Consider the following 14,363-nt stretch of genomic DNA (forward strand, 5'->3'; position numbering starts at 1 on the left):
TTCTCCTGCATGATGCAGTCTTCACATTGACACTGAGAATACATTTTGAGTTGTACCCATTAAATTATCAACTAAGCCAGATTAAAGTATAAAGAAATATTTAATGGGTGTTACGTAAAGTAACTTTTGTAACTGTTCTCAATTAGGCTTATTTATGTTCCGCTTCTTCAAAATTAAATATGTATATAGATATGGTCCTTCAAAAGAAGGAAAAAAATTAAGAGAATCAATCACTTAGGTAGAAAGGAAACTCAGTTTGCAATGTCTCCTTAGGTAGAGGATGTGAATCACTACTCAGATCTTTAAAAAAGTGCTGTATAGGAAAGGGGCAGCAGGTATTTGAATAATTTTTGTGCGTTGAATAAGTACACATGTTAATGTTGAAAAGAACCAAAATTATTGCAGAAAATAAATCACTGTTAAAGACAATCTACATCTATTAGTGTTTGAATTTTCATTTAAACAAATTGCTACACTAAATTAGATAAAATGTCTAATTACGATTAAAAGCCATACACTGCAATGAGATAAATAATTTTCAAGAACATTTTAAATGTACAATACATTCCCTCAGGGCACTCTAAAACCTCTGCCTTTTTCCAAGTGTTTTTACAAATTTTCCTGTCTTCAATGTACCCACGAACTTCAAACTGCATATACAACCACACCAAAAGCTTAGGAATGGCTAATGTTTTTACGGACTCAATGGCCTTGATTCTACTAGGTAACAGCTAAACAATAATTTAAAACAAGCCCTGTCATAATACAGGCAAGAAAATCTGCTCAGCAGATCTTGATTTCACTCTAAACTGACAGACTCCAAAGTGTTGTACTGCATTTGTCTGACAGCCAACAGAAGTCTGTGAACTGCGTGCAAGCATTCATTTAGTAATTCATTTGGAAACATCTGGATTACAAATTCAGTATTTAGACGGAGTCTTTTGTACGCTATGTAGAAAGAACATTCAAATGTTCACTGGGGTTTCCATATGTTTTGTTACATTTCTGCATCTTACCAGACATGGGTCCACTGTTATTCCTCTTGCTTCAAGGTTCTTTCTGACAGTTGTCACTTCATCATTCGCCAGATAAGCTGCATGTTCTTCATTGCATTTGATTAATTTCTCTAGTTCATTTTTTGTTTCATTACGAATATTCTAGGATAAGAATGATTACTTAGAATTAATTATTATAGACTTGGAGATCATCAGCACCTCCTCAATAAACAGTCTACCTGCTTCATAGGCCAGAATAGAAAATACCTTTGACACTACTATTACGCTTAAGTGACTCAAAAGGGTATTTGTGCAAAGATATCTCAAATACAGTATTTTTTAAATGGATAACTCGCTGCCAATTTCATATTTTTTTTTTCTTTTCACTATGCACAGAAACACAGAAGAGGAAAAGTGTGGAAATAAAATCATAGGTGTCAGCCTCCTTTTTGCTTCCTGAATATCAACTAGCAGGGTTCACGTTCACACATCACCGGTGATATTGATGAGAACTTCATTTTTGCCTAACAGCTAGCAAGAACTTTATGGATTCATACCTTTAAAGTTGCTGTTCATTAAATTCAAGTAAGATAGGTGAAGTCACTGCCTTTCTCCTATACTTGGTTGCATGGAATTGACTGCAAAACTCCTTCTTGAAATAATTACTCTCTACTATATTCTTTTATAACTCTACTTACTTCTTTAAAGATTCAGTTTGAGAAAAAGCTAGAAAAAGTGACACAAAAAGCCCATCAGCTCTGGGCACTGAACGAAAGGTGCTACTTAAACTCAAAATAAATTTCTGAAAGGTATGAACAAACCAGAAGAGAGGTTAGGATGAAAAACAATCAGAAGATTCAACTGTGACTAGAATGCTAGTGATAATGCTATCACATACTAACTAAATCCAAACTGACCACAACAGAAAACTGCATAAAGACTTCTGCTTAAAAGGCATGCTTGGAAAGAGAATGGTCCAGTTTCACCCTGTTTTCATCAATTTCCTTCTATTGGAAGAACTTTAATATTAAGGTCAATGGAATAGTAGTAAAGGTGTACGTAATTCAGCTGAAGAATGAAAAAGTTTAGAAATCATTATGTATCTGCAATATGAAAACAGCATATTTAATTCTCTGTATTGTCATATTTAAAACAATGAATAGTAAAAGTTTTTTTGCTATCTAAATAGTGGGAAGAAGGCTGGTATTTTTTAATATTTACTGAGTAATAATAAAAGTTTTCTAAAGGTAGTCAACTACAAATTATTTTATATTTTTTTTCCCTTTTACCTACCTGTTCTTTGGTGCGTCCTTTCCAGTATAGCCACCTCTTTTTCCAGTCTGGACCCACCATATCTTCAATAACAGATTCAGCTGAAAAAGGAAACACGATATTATACATCAGTCAAAATAGATGCAACCAGCCAAATTTATAGTTCTAAAATGAGGTAGAAGATCAAGAACGGATATTTTATGCTTATGAAGATAAGATATGCCATAGTGAGTCAAGATGTTTTTTACTGAAATTCAAGAAACAACTGCCATCAGGTAGGCACTTCAAAGAAAAAAACATAACATCCCTCTACTGAGACAGCCCGCCAGGTTCCTAATAATGCATTTAGCAAAAAACCCAAAACCAAACAAACATCTTGAATGGATGCAACTTGCATCAAAACTGATTATGCTTCTTGATAACCATAAATGAACCAACTGCTTTTCCTGAATTTGTCCTGTTCTTCTACTTGTGTTTATAATTTTTTTGACTCTACAAATCACTATTACTTATTTTTAGTTGCCTCACTGCAAGAGGAAGAGCACTAGCTTTTCAGGCTGTACTTTGCTAAACATTTCTATTAATACCAATACCATTTTAAGCTATCATTACTATCTCAGTTGTGCTGATACAAAAGCTTGCACTGCAGTGAAGTGAACTAGATTTGAAAATTGGCAGAGATTAAAAAGCACAAGAGTAGAATACATCACACAACTCACTGTCTTTCAGACGACTTTGAAGTGTCTCTTCCATAAAATGAATAGCTGCATCCCACTGCTGTTTATCAGATATTGACCTATCTTCTAAGGCATTGTGCTGGATTACTCGCTGCAATACAGAACACCACTTAAGCATACAATAAATCATCCATTCAGGATTTAGGAAAAAACATATTTCTGGCACACTCATTTTTTGGTGTTGATAAAACCAGCATGTATTGGGCACACAGGACTTTTTCAAGAGGCACCTTTTCAAAGCACTGCCAAAACCCCATTTTTGTTCTGCCTTTAATTTGACTGTCTTCCACAGCCTAGCATTAATTATGTCAAAAATACAGCAAAGAATATGAAATCCTTTTGGATTATAGAATCCATAAGGATGGAAACAAATCACTTATTTTGTGTGTCTACACTTAACAGAACAAATGAGCTGATGCTAAACAATTCCCACAAGGCTGTCCTCAGGCAGCCCGTGGATTATGGAGGTCGTGAACCAACCAAAATAATTTTCTTAGATGTTATCTAGGGCAATAGTTAACAAAAGGTAACAATAAAAGAAATTGAGAAACACTGAATTAAAACATATAGAAAAGAAGAGATGGAAACATCTCCTTATCATTTAAGGATTGCACTAATAGGACACAAACACACTGAATATGCAACTTCAGTAAAAAGATTTCAAAAGCACTTAACAATGCAAAAAACCCACTACATTATACCAAGCTATCCTCCGCTCTCTCATTCCATTTATGTCGTTTAATGCTTTCTTCTTTGACAGCTTGTTTCAGTTTATCAAAGATATCATCGTGCTCTTTTCCTTTTTGTTCTGTCATGAAACGGGAAAATTCTTCTTGCAAAGTCTCCCATGCCACCTAGAAAGTTAGCAAAAAACACCTACTGAAAGGGATCATTATACCATCCACCAGCTGGCAAAGAAACATTTATGACTACTCTTGCAAGTATGAACACTTGTATGCTTTCTGAAAAAACTACATACAAGCATAAGAGGAAGTCATTAACTTTTCCTTTGCTGCCTTATCCCTTACTAAAAGTCAACACTAACTTTGCTTTGCTATACTGTAACAAGTGGAATTCTGTTAAAATGATATACATCTATTAAGTAAGAATATATCTAGCTTGAAGGGTTTGTTTTTAACCCCCTGGAGGGGTTTTTGGTCTCCAATAGGGAAAAATCACCAGAAGCAAAATAAAACGTTCCTGCTGTATATGCTTCTCAACACCAAAATCTTGCTAGCCTTTTCTGACATGTAAGCCAATCAGACGAACTGTAGTCAGCCCTTCAAACCACCACTTTACTTCTCTGAAACTACGCTTTCATTTAACAGGCTTTGCACTGATATTTTTCTTTTACTTTTTTAAAAAAACTAAATTCTTACCTCTACTGCTTTATTAGGCAGTTGCTTGTCAGTCCACTGCTTCAGTTTGATGTCCACAGTGGTGTTAAATGTCCCAGAGTTCATAGTCTGTGCTGCTGGAAGGTAGATATTCTCAATCACATGAGTAGATACCCTTTCCCACAAAGTTTTCTGAAGAATCTCCTCCCTAAAATGGAAGTTGTAACACATATGAAAGCTTCCAATACAGAAGTGCCTAACAGGTAAGCACTAAATGTTAGAAACACTGAAAAAACCCCAAGACTATAGAATACAGGAAATACTCTCCAACATCGGGACACAACTTCAAGCGAGATCTGCTCGGAACTGAGGACAAAATTACACAATGTTTTTAGCAGCAAAGATGCTCCAGAAGTTGGCCTCTATAACTCTTATGGCTACCACTGCACAACAATTCCTTCCATCCTTTAATTACACCATGCAGTTATACACTTGCATACACGTGGCAGGTGGGAGAACAAAAGGGAGCAGACTGTAAAGTACTGAAATTATTTGACTAAAAAGTCCACAGTCCTCAAAAACTATATGGCTTTTATTTGTTTAGTATTCAGATTTGTTTGTTGGAACATGCTGTAGGTTTCCATCTGGAACCTTCATTGATTGTTCACAGATTTGAAAAACAATGAAGTAAGTTAAGAAGTCCAACCTTGTACCCAAGTGTATATTGACACTCATTTACAAATATACTTCATGTCACTGTAAAACTATGTACCAGTTTCCCATTTACAATAAGTTTCAAGAAACAACAATGGAAACAATGTAGCTAACACGTTTAATTACAATAAACTCACACAGGAAACTTTGCAGCTGCAGTGAGACAACTCAGCTGAGCCAGTGTAACACGCCACCCAAACGCACAGAGGCAGTCATACTCCTCCTGCTCCCGCCAGAATCTCTAATAGAGGCTGTGCTTTCTGACAGGTTAATTTTATGCTAGCTCTGCATGCTGTATCAGTTTACCAATAGGTCATGAATGACAGACTTGGTAGAATGGTCAGAGCTAAGAGCTGAAAAATAAAAACTGCCTTTTTTCATTGGTACAAGACACTCAGATTCACTTAAGCCCTTTTCTTCCAAATGGGCTGAGGTTTAGGACACAAGCTTCTTCCCTGATAATGCCACTGCTCTAACTGGGCCATCTCTGATGTACCACTCCTCCTCCCGTTTCAACAACAGCATAACTGAAAATTTCTCTTGTGTTTAAAGCATCCTTCTTTGAGATTTGAAAATTTCAAAGCTGTCCCTCTGACGTACCAGTTTAAATAGGGATCAAAGCCAACAGATTTACTACTGCTGGAACCGATCTTTCGCATGTTTAGACTAGTAAAATTATTTATAAAAAATTAAAAGGAACTCAAAAATTTACATGTTGAAAAGATTCACTATAAATAAAAAGCAATATTGACACCAGTAAAATTAGAAAGTGTTTTCCCCAAGAAGCTTCATTTGAACTAGGATTGTTTGGATAGCATTCAAACAAAGATCAAGTATTGATCATTCTTGATCACCATTAAAAGAACTGGGGACACGGCACATTAATTTCACTTAAATGGTGTGCTGGAAACAGTCTACTATGGATTTTACCACTTACAAATGCACTGTAGGAGAAGGGCATTCCTCTGATTAAGAACAAATGCAATCTCATTCCTTCTTTACTGACATGTCAATAAAAGTATGCTTTTGATTTGCCTAATCCAATCAAACTTAATTAGAGGGAAAGGAAATTTTAACATGATAGAAACATTTACATTCATCAAATGCTGGTTTTAGGCTGTGTATAATGGCTAACATCAGCATTTTTTCAAGACTTACGTTTCCAGTTCTACTTTACAGCTCATTAAGTATTATAAAACTAGAATCATCACCACATTTTAACTTTCTAAAGAAATGCACAGAAACATTCATGTTACACACCCACTCAATACACAACACAAAATGAAGCAGACTTGACATGAGCCAGGGCACTTCAGCATGTATTACACAGCGAACAGCAGCAAACACCAAAATCGCAAGCATGCATTACATTTGGACTAGAACATAACTTCAGAATAAAATACTACCTAGAATACACTTTCTCTGAGCATGTGCATATGCCCAGAATCATTCTGCCTAAGAATCACATTTCATCCTGGTTTTAAATATATGACCAAGTAACAGGTCAATTCAGGTTGCTGAAGGCAAAAGCATTAAAGAAATCTTTTTGTGGTTCTCAGTTGTGGTACAGGCTGTCAAAGTAATCTGTACATTGGCTATTCTGCTCTCAGTCTGCATCTACAGTGGCTTTACGAAGCAGTGATCCTACACTGTTAGGATACTTAGGCTAAGCTCTCTCTCACACCCCTGTGTCTGCCTTGCAAAGAAGCAGGGCAGCATAGTACAGTACTACTTGGTTTAGGAAACCAAGGAGATCCACACGTAGGATGAAATTCTCAAATATCCAGATCAGCTCTTTTTACAGCCACAAATCTCTGAACTTGTAGTTTTTTTTATTCAGAGATACAAAACTTTTTCAAACGTCATATATATATTATTTTGATATGCACAATGAAAATCCCCAAACATCAAGTTAAGAGTAATTATTGATTCATACCTCAAATACACATCTGGAAACACATCTGTTATGACTATTCCTTTTCAGTTTGAAGAATACTTATTGTTCATTTTACTGTATAAAACCAGAACAAAACACAAACCTGACATACGTTTTGTTGAGGGATTATACAATATTTGCCAATTCTGAGTAATACACAAACAGACTACTTCCACGGGGCCAAAGGACATAATAATACATTGTCCTAAGAAAAACAGTTCCTTATTTACATCTGAGAATTCTGTTTACTTAAAACTCTCTCTTTAAAGGCAAAATTCTACTACTTAATAAGTAAAAAAACTACCATACCAGTGCTTTGGTGTGACCTGAGTCAAACTTATGACTTCATCAAGAATCTCATTCTTTGCTTTTTCAAAGAGTTCATTCTGTGCAAAAGGAAAAACACAAAATAATAAGATTTTAAGTATAGTTTGATCATATTTCCATCCAAAAGTAAAAAAACCTTTTTCTTACAGCCTTTAAGTCTAAAATGATACCTTCTGGTCATGTTCTGGACAATGAATGCGCTTGTCATAAGCTACCCTGGTTTACCACACATCTTCCCACCCATCTCTTGCATGCCTCTGGCCAGGCATAGCATTTGAATAGTCAGGATCCCTATAAAAGAATTAGAGAATGGGCTCATAACTGTTTTGTTACTCTGTAACAAAGACCAGGGAATGTAATTTCTCTTTGCCAGTTCTGTCATGACCTTAAAGAAACACTGACCAATTCCTGCAGGCAAGTTACGTCAGTGAAGAACTTACTAGGTGTTAAAGTATCACAATTTTGAAGCACACTTTTATAAAACAGAGCTCAGTATTTTCTTCCCCTAGAAGGTTTTATGCTGTCCTCACATTTTAAAATGTCTGTAAGTTATGTTAACCTTAAGAAATCTTTACAAATGAGATTAAATGACAAATTGTAATCCATGATCTTCAATACTTCGTAGGAAACAATTTAAAGCAATAGTGTAATTTACCCTATCAAGCTCTCGTAACCGAGGGTAATTGTTCTTCCATTCAGTCTCAAGATTGAAACGTGTAGCTGCAAAAAAACAGAAACAAGGCCTTAATCTTTTAAATTATTTATGCATGTTTCACAACTATCTTAAAAGTACTGCAGCTCCCAAAATTGCCACAAATCCTGCTTATTACAAACACTCCAGGAACTTTAAGTGCCTTTGCAAATGAGCAAAGTTTTTTGCTGTCTATGCTTGGACATTCTGTCTGCAACTTGCAGGACTGAAGCATTGAAAAAAAATGTAATGAAAAGAGACTCACTCAACTCCCCACTCTGTACAAACTAGTCCTGCCCTGGCTGATCAGATGGTATTTTATACAGGAAGGCACTTAACATCCAAATCTCGTGGAAAAACTGTTTTGCCTGCAAAAAACCCTATATTTTTGTTATTCATACTTATTTACTCCATTCGCTTGCAGAGCAAGTGGATCCTCCATACCATGAATTGGTTTTCTACTGTGTTTTGGTGAAGATTAAGTAGGGCAATTACTAGTTCATGAGAAAGGGTGATCTTAAAATATATAAAACACAACTGCCCAAACATGCTCAAAACAGTATTATATGTATTTGGAAGAACTATTTAACAATAACAAGTTGCTATTTCACTTTGTTTTTGAAAAGATGTATACCTTTAAAAGCATCTGCTTGCTGCTCCACTGACTCTCTCACCATTTTCCAAAAGCAATCTGACACAGCAAGACTTAAGTTCTTTGTTGTTACCTGGTGTGCCTTCAGCATACATGTCCTGTAAAGAAAGACAGCTAAAGGAAATTCTTTTACATGCACCTGTGCTTTCAGGCCCTCATTTTCTCCTTGCAAAAAAGTTTTGCTGTTTATAGCAGACAGTAATATGTTAACGTGCACCTAGCTCAAACTTCAGTCTTTTCCTCCAAAATATTCAATGCAGATAATCACCAAAGAAAGCGGGGGGAAAAAAAAAAAATCAAAACTACAAAAATCCAGCACAAATAAATTCTTATTCTAGAAGTTGCAGTGCACGCACTGCAGTCCCAAAACCATAAAGCTCACCTTCCTGAGAAATACAAGCCTATGAAATCAAAACTCTGCTTAATCAACTTCCAGTAGAACATACAAGCTATCTCTTTGAATAGAACATTGTTGTCACAACAAGAAATCTCTGAAGAGGGGCTCAGACTGCAATGGAATCAACCCCTGCCTCTTTCCAGAGAGCTACAGTGAGCATCAGGAAATCAGGCTAACTTGGGTGCCTAACGAGATACTTAAATTAAGCAGATTAAGTCTCAAAGAGTGTCTTCACACTGCAATATCCCCTTTTTTTATTATTTTTTTTATTTTTTTTTTAAGTTTAACACAAAAAAAATGATGATAGCATTTACCAAAACAGGCTCATTTTAGTTTAAGGAATAAATAGCAACGTACTTTAACAGCTTTGAGTTTTGAAAAAATTCCTCTTCGTATTCTTTAATAGACTCAATACTTTCACTGCTGTTTCCTGGAGAGAGAAAAGAGTGCTGCAACAGTTCCATTTAGACAGCTTTCTCTGCTATTAAGGACAAAATAAGCAGAGCCAGAGCTCTCTCTACCTTTTCCAGTAACAACTGCAAAATAACCCAAAGCTTTCATTGGGAAGAGTTTGCCTTCAATTATTTGTTGGATCTATGAAAATAAAAGATGAAAAAAACATGGTTAACTTTACACAGAGACATTATTTTCTTCAGTGCAGTTTTAGACAGTTCTAGTTGTTATCTACGCATAGACTATAAGGAACAGTTTGTCATGCACTATGAGTTCCACTGATATTTAAAAGAAAAAAATAAAAAGGCACAAATCAAGTAAGGCATAACATAGCAAAATACAAAATAAAGTGAAAGAGCCCACCTCGGAATACACTAAAGCCTTCTCAGGAAATGAAGCTTGCATGAAACAAGCCAGTATTACATCAAGCTGTAACCAAGCTGTGACTAAAGTCACACAGCTGATCACTAAAAGCAAAGCCTAAGATACTACAACAAAGATACTAAAACAACATACACCGTCCCTTCTCATCCCCCCTCCAAAAGAAACACAGAAATAAGCACTCGAAAACATCTACAACAGGCAGCTGAAGTTCAATATTTCTGGCAGGATCTCAAATATTTTTCCATATATGACTTTAGCCATCATAATATGAGAAAAATAGTTTCAACTCACCCTGCTTGGGCTAGCCACGTTTTTCTCAGCAAGATCAACTTTAGTCAACACAAAAATTGTCCTTTTTCCTTGAGGATCCATTTGGCTGACTAAGTCTGTGACAATGCTGCGTTCTGCATCCACTGATCCATCTAAAAATAAAGGAAACCAAAGTTATATTTTAGGGACTATGTACTCTAGCATACAGTACTGAATAGTAGGTATCAAAAAAGTTTCATGCTACAAATTAAAACCAATAAATCATACTTACATTCAATTCTGGGTACACAAAGTGAAAATTCGCTTTGCTCCCAGTATCACTAAAAAAAGTTTGCTCTATAGGTTTTGAACAAGTACCAGCTTGCTCAAAATATTAAACTCTGTCACTGTCTGTTGCCTCTAAAAACATTTTTTAAGAAATCTTAAATTTTAATTTTACCACTTTTTTTTAATGATAGACACTCATAAAAAATAATTTTTGTCACAGATTCCAATGTGCCTTAATTTATAAGTAGACATTACATGGCATGCTGTTTTGTACACTATACAGATTAACAGAAATGAAAAAACACATGATCAAAAGAGACCCAGAGTAACAAAGAATTACAATTAAAGAATAAAAAAATCCTGTCTGTTGGATAACCATCTAGACTCTTATTACCTTGAATACAAAGGATGATGGCATTAGGATTCTGCATGTAGGCCTTGCTGATGCTAAATATAGTTTCCTTCGTATCTGGAGCCATACCTGATGTCACAGTCTTTAATATGCATATGGTGATATATATTTGAAGGAAAAAAGAAGACAGGAAGATGTGAAAAACAGCTAACATTCTCACCACTAATATTTGCTCACTTACATGTCTTAAGGATTTATTTATTGTCTACTTACACTAATGACTCCAGGTAAATCGACCAATACCATTCTCTGCAAACCAGGACCTTTCACACTTAAGGAGATTGTCTGTGAAGTAAAATTGAGATTAAAGATTTATACACACATCTACTTTGTATGTAATTACAAACACACATACAAACATGTATTTACATATAAATGTTTTATACCACCAACAGCCATTACCTTTAAATAGGAAATCCAATTTTACACGCACATAGTTGTGATACAAATCTAATTTTAACAGTCCAAATAATATTTTGCACTATATAAAGAGTAAAATATTAAGTACGCACAAATTCAATTCACCAGTCTCCTATCAGAAAATTACCTACAAAAGATACTGTTTTTTTTGGCATTAAGTATTCCACAAATCTTACCTCAGTGCTAACAGTGCACCCTTCCTTCACACTGTTTCTCATTCTGATTTCTATTTCATTTCTCAAAGCTGCAAGCTGTTTTGAGAAAAGCAAAATATCAAATATAAAACTCCTTATAATTGTGATAGAAGAAAGATCACCAATATAAATAAAGTTTAGAGATTAAGGTCTGTGTTTAGAAACGCTATCTCAAACGCATGTAGAATAACTAAGTTGGGTAAATGACACAGTACCTGCAGACCCCTCCATACTTCAAAAAATGTCTTGGCATAAGAGCTCTTCCTATGCTTTATCTACTTCAGTGCCAGGCAAAAATCATGCTAAGCGATAATTTAATATTGAATGTAATGTCTTGCCCCACTAAACATATTTCAGTTCAATTAAACAGGGGCTAACAGCTCAAAGACTTTTTTCTAGAACTAATAAAAGACACATTAGCCTCCAGTCACTTCTTTATACTTACATCCTCTTCCTTGGTCAGATCAAACTCCCGAGAGCTGTCTTTGAATAAAGCCACATGGTGAGGACCTTCACTAAGGGTTACCTAAATGGTAAAAGCCTTATATAAGCAAGTATGGTAAATCTAACACAGGAACACGATAAGTACAAAGCATATGTACACTGCAGACATATAACTATACATAAGGCTTATTTAGTGCAGGTGTAGAACTACTTATAGTAGGACCTACTACTAGTCTGATAGTATATATGGATCATATATAGTCAGTGACAAAACTTCTGTAGGTCTAACAACTCACTTGCTTAGAGGCTATTTTATAAACCAATGTTCACATATACTTCAATCAATGGCATAATCAGAGGGAGAACAATATGGCAAATGCTGATTCAGCAATTATGATATTTCTTACCTTAACAGGGGATCGTGTCATCATCTCCCCAGACCCTCGAGGGAATATGCGGGCTTGGGCGATCATTTCTAACACACTGGTTTTTCCTGCACTCTGATCTCCAACCACCACCACCTTAAGTGAAAGCGTAAACAGCCATTGGCTTTCGGCAGGACATTTCAGAAGCTTAGACAATAGATGACTAAAAAGATGTTAGTCTGTAGCAACACTGGCTGTATTATGTAGGACAATAAATACATTGGTTTAAATATGGAATCCTTGAAGACATACTAACTTTTAGCCATGCAAAACACCTGACCTGTGCTTAAGACAGGACAGTCCACAAAGCACCCTACAGGCCTAACCTCCCTCGTCACCCAATGGGGAAAGAAAGGGCTTGCTGTTCTTGTGGCAGGCAGTTCTCTCTTTGTACGAAATCATTTCAGCAAGTGAAATACTGAGGACTGCTCATCTGGTAGATGCTGCTTCTGCCTGGAGAAGGCCAAATTCTGACATAGCTGCTATCATTCCCCCATCTTACAGGTGTCCTGTAGAAGCCACCACTACTACAGGTGGTCATGCAAGCAGGAAGCGTTCCTGGCTCTGCCCTACACCAACAGCCAGGCTAGTCAAAGCCCTGCTCGCGCTCACCCCTCCAACAGCAGAACTACTGCAGGCAGTTAGCCAGGACACCTTACCTTCTCAGCTCTGCTGGCACACAACAGGAAACAACAGTCATTTTAAAATGCTGAGAAGGCTGGGGTGCCCTCACTGAAGTAATTTAAAATGAAAGGCTGAGCAAAATAGCAATATTTGGATCTAGACAGGGTTTTATCTATGAGCCAAGACAGGCTTAACATAGTTACACTGGTTATTCTCAAAATTCTTGTCGCATTTAAGATGGGAGAATGTCTTACACAAAATCTCTGGATTTACAAAAAAAAAGGGCCTGCCAATAGCTCTGGATTATTCCAGAAGTAATTAAATGTAATGAAATAAATAAATATAATTAAATTATAAGAATGGTGTTTCAGTAAAAAAAACCTTGAATAGTTTATCTACTTACTCGAGGTAAGTGATCTTGAGTGTTATAACTGGCATCATAATCAGACAGGATGTCAAGTACTTCAGAATACATATCAATCAAAGATTTCTAAAAAAATACAGAGAGAAAACACAGCCAATTAGCAGAACAAAGACTGGATTTCACACTACTTCATCTGTACATTCTGTGAAGTCATCTTCACAGTAAAAATGCGTTTATTCTCACCAGATGTTTTGAAATCTAAATTGTCTACACTGCAGCGCAGATCTCCATTTTAAGAAGTACAATATTAAGTAAAGCCATTCCTACAGCTACAGATGCATCTTTTTGAGAGCTCTTACATTCATAAACGACTGTGCTGAAGTCTCAGCACTGTTGTTCTCTCATGGTTATGAACATAAGAGCTCTCAGCAAGATGTTTATGAACATAAGAGAACAACAGTGCTGAGACTTCAGTGCTTTCAAGGTCAAGAAGCTGAACTAAGTTTCTTCTGTTAAACACTTAGACTTACATTTTCAGCTTGATGAATAGCAAGCATTAATAAGGCTACAGAGCTATCAACCTCATTCTGTACAAATAAGAACTCCTTATCTTCCAGTTTCCACAGAAAAGTGGAAGATCCATACTGATCAGCAAGTGATACAGACACAGAAAATGTCTGGTTTTAGTACATTCAGAATGTTGGCAGATGAGGAAAAACACACTTAGTTCCACCTCCCTGATTTATACAGGGTCATTAAAAGATGTCTCCTGACCTAATAACTTTCCTACCTCAGTAAGACCCATAACAAATCATAAACCTATTATATGGTGCGTATAAGAAAAACTGGGTATTTATTAGCATGTACAGTGAAGATATATCAAAAAAATAAATACATATTTCCCAATTACTTAGGTAAATTATTTCATTAGACCTGGTAATCCCTTTGTGCCCTTTAACTGAAGTAATTTCCAAAAGTTATATAGTTCAAAAGAAAAAGAATGCATAAAACCTTTAACATGTCAAAAAAATAACATAGATAACTTATA

At 35.8% G+C, this 14,363-nt stretch overlaps 1 protein-coding gene across 4 annotated transcripts in view; it reads right to left on the reverse strand.

Moving 5' to 3' along the window:
- Positions 1-14,363, reverse strand: part of OPA1 (OPA1 mitochondrial dynamin like GTPase) — a 56,108-nt gene that overhangs the window by 25,593 nt on the left and 16,152 nt on the right. For all 4 annotated transcript variants that reach the window (XM_054074298.1, XM_054074297.1, XM_054074295.1 and 1 more), the window contains 17 exons: positions 13,355-13,441; positions 12,310-12,423; positions 11,904-11,984; positions 11,441-11,515; positions 11,058-11,129; positions 10,827-10,926; positions 10,187-10,317; positions 9,580-9,652; positions 9,416-9,488; positions 8,644-8,759; positions 7,974-8,038; positions 7,301-7,377; positions 4,384-4,549; positions 3,706-3,858; positions 2,987-3,095; positions 2,289-2,368; positions 1,017-1,157 (listed from right to left, as the gene is read on the reverse strand). In XM_054074298.1, coding sequence (XP_053930273.1) covers positions 1,017-1,157; positions 2,289-2,368; positions 2,987-3,095; positions 3,706-3,858; positions 4,384-4,549; positions 7,301-7,377; positions 7,974-8,038; positions 8,644-8,759; positions 9,416-9,488; positions 9,580-9,652; positions 10,187-10,317; positions 10,827-10,926; positions 11,058-11,129; positions 11,441-11,515; positions 11,904-11,984; positions 12,310-12,423; positions 13,355-13,441 — 1,713 coding nt within the window. The remainder of the gene's footprint in view (positions 1-1,016; positions 1,158-2,288; positions 2,369-2,986; positions 3,096-3,705; positions 3,859-4,383; positions 4,550-7,300; positions 7,378-7,973; positions 8,039-8,643; positions 8,760-9,415; positions 9,489-9,579; positions 9,653-10,186; positions 10,318-10,826; positions 10,927-11,057; positions 11,130-11,440; positions 11,516-11,903; positions 11,985-12,309; positions 12,424-13,354; positions 13,442-14,363) is intronic.

The sequence above is a fragment of the Cuculus canorus genome, chromosome 9, assembly GCF_017976375.1.
Source record: "Cuculus canorus isolate bCucCan1 chromosome 9, bCucCan1.pri, whole genome shotgun sequence".
In the NCBI taxonomy this organism is placed as follows: Eukaryota; Metazoa; Chordata; class Aves; order Cuculiformes; family Cuculidae; genus Cuculus; species Cuculus canorus.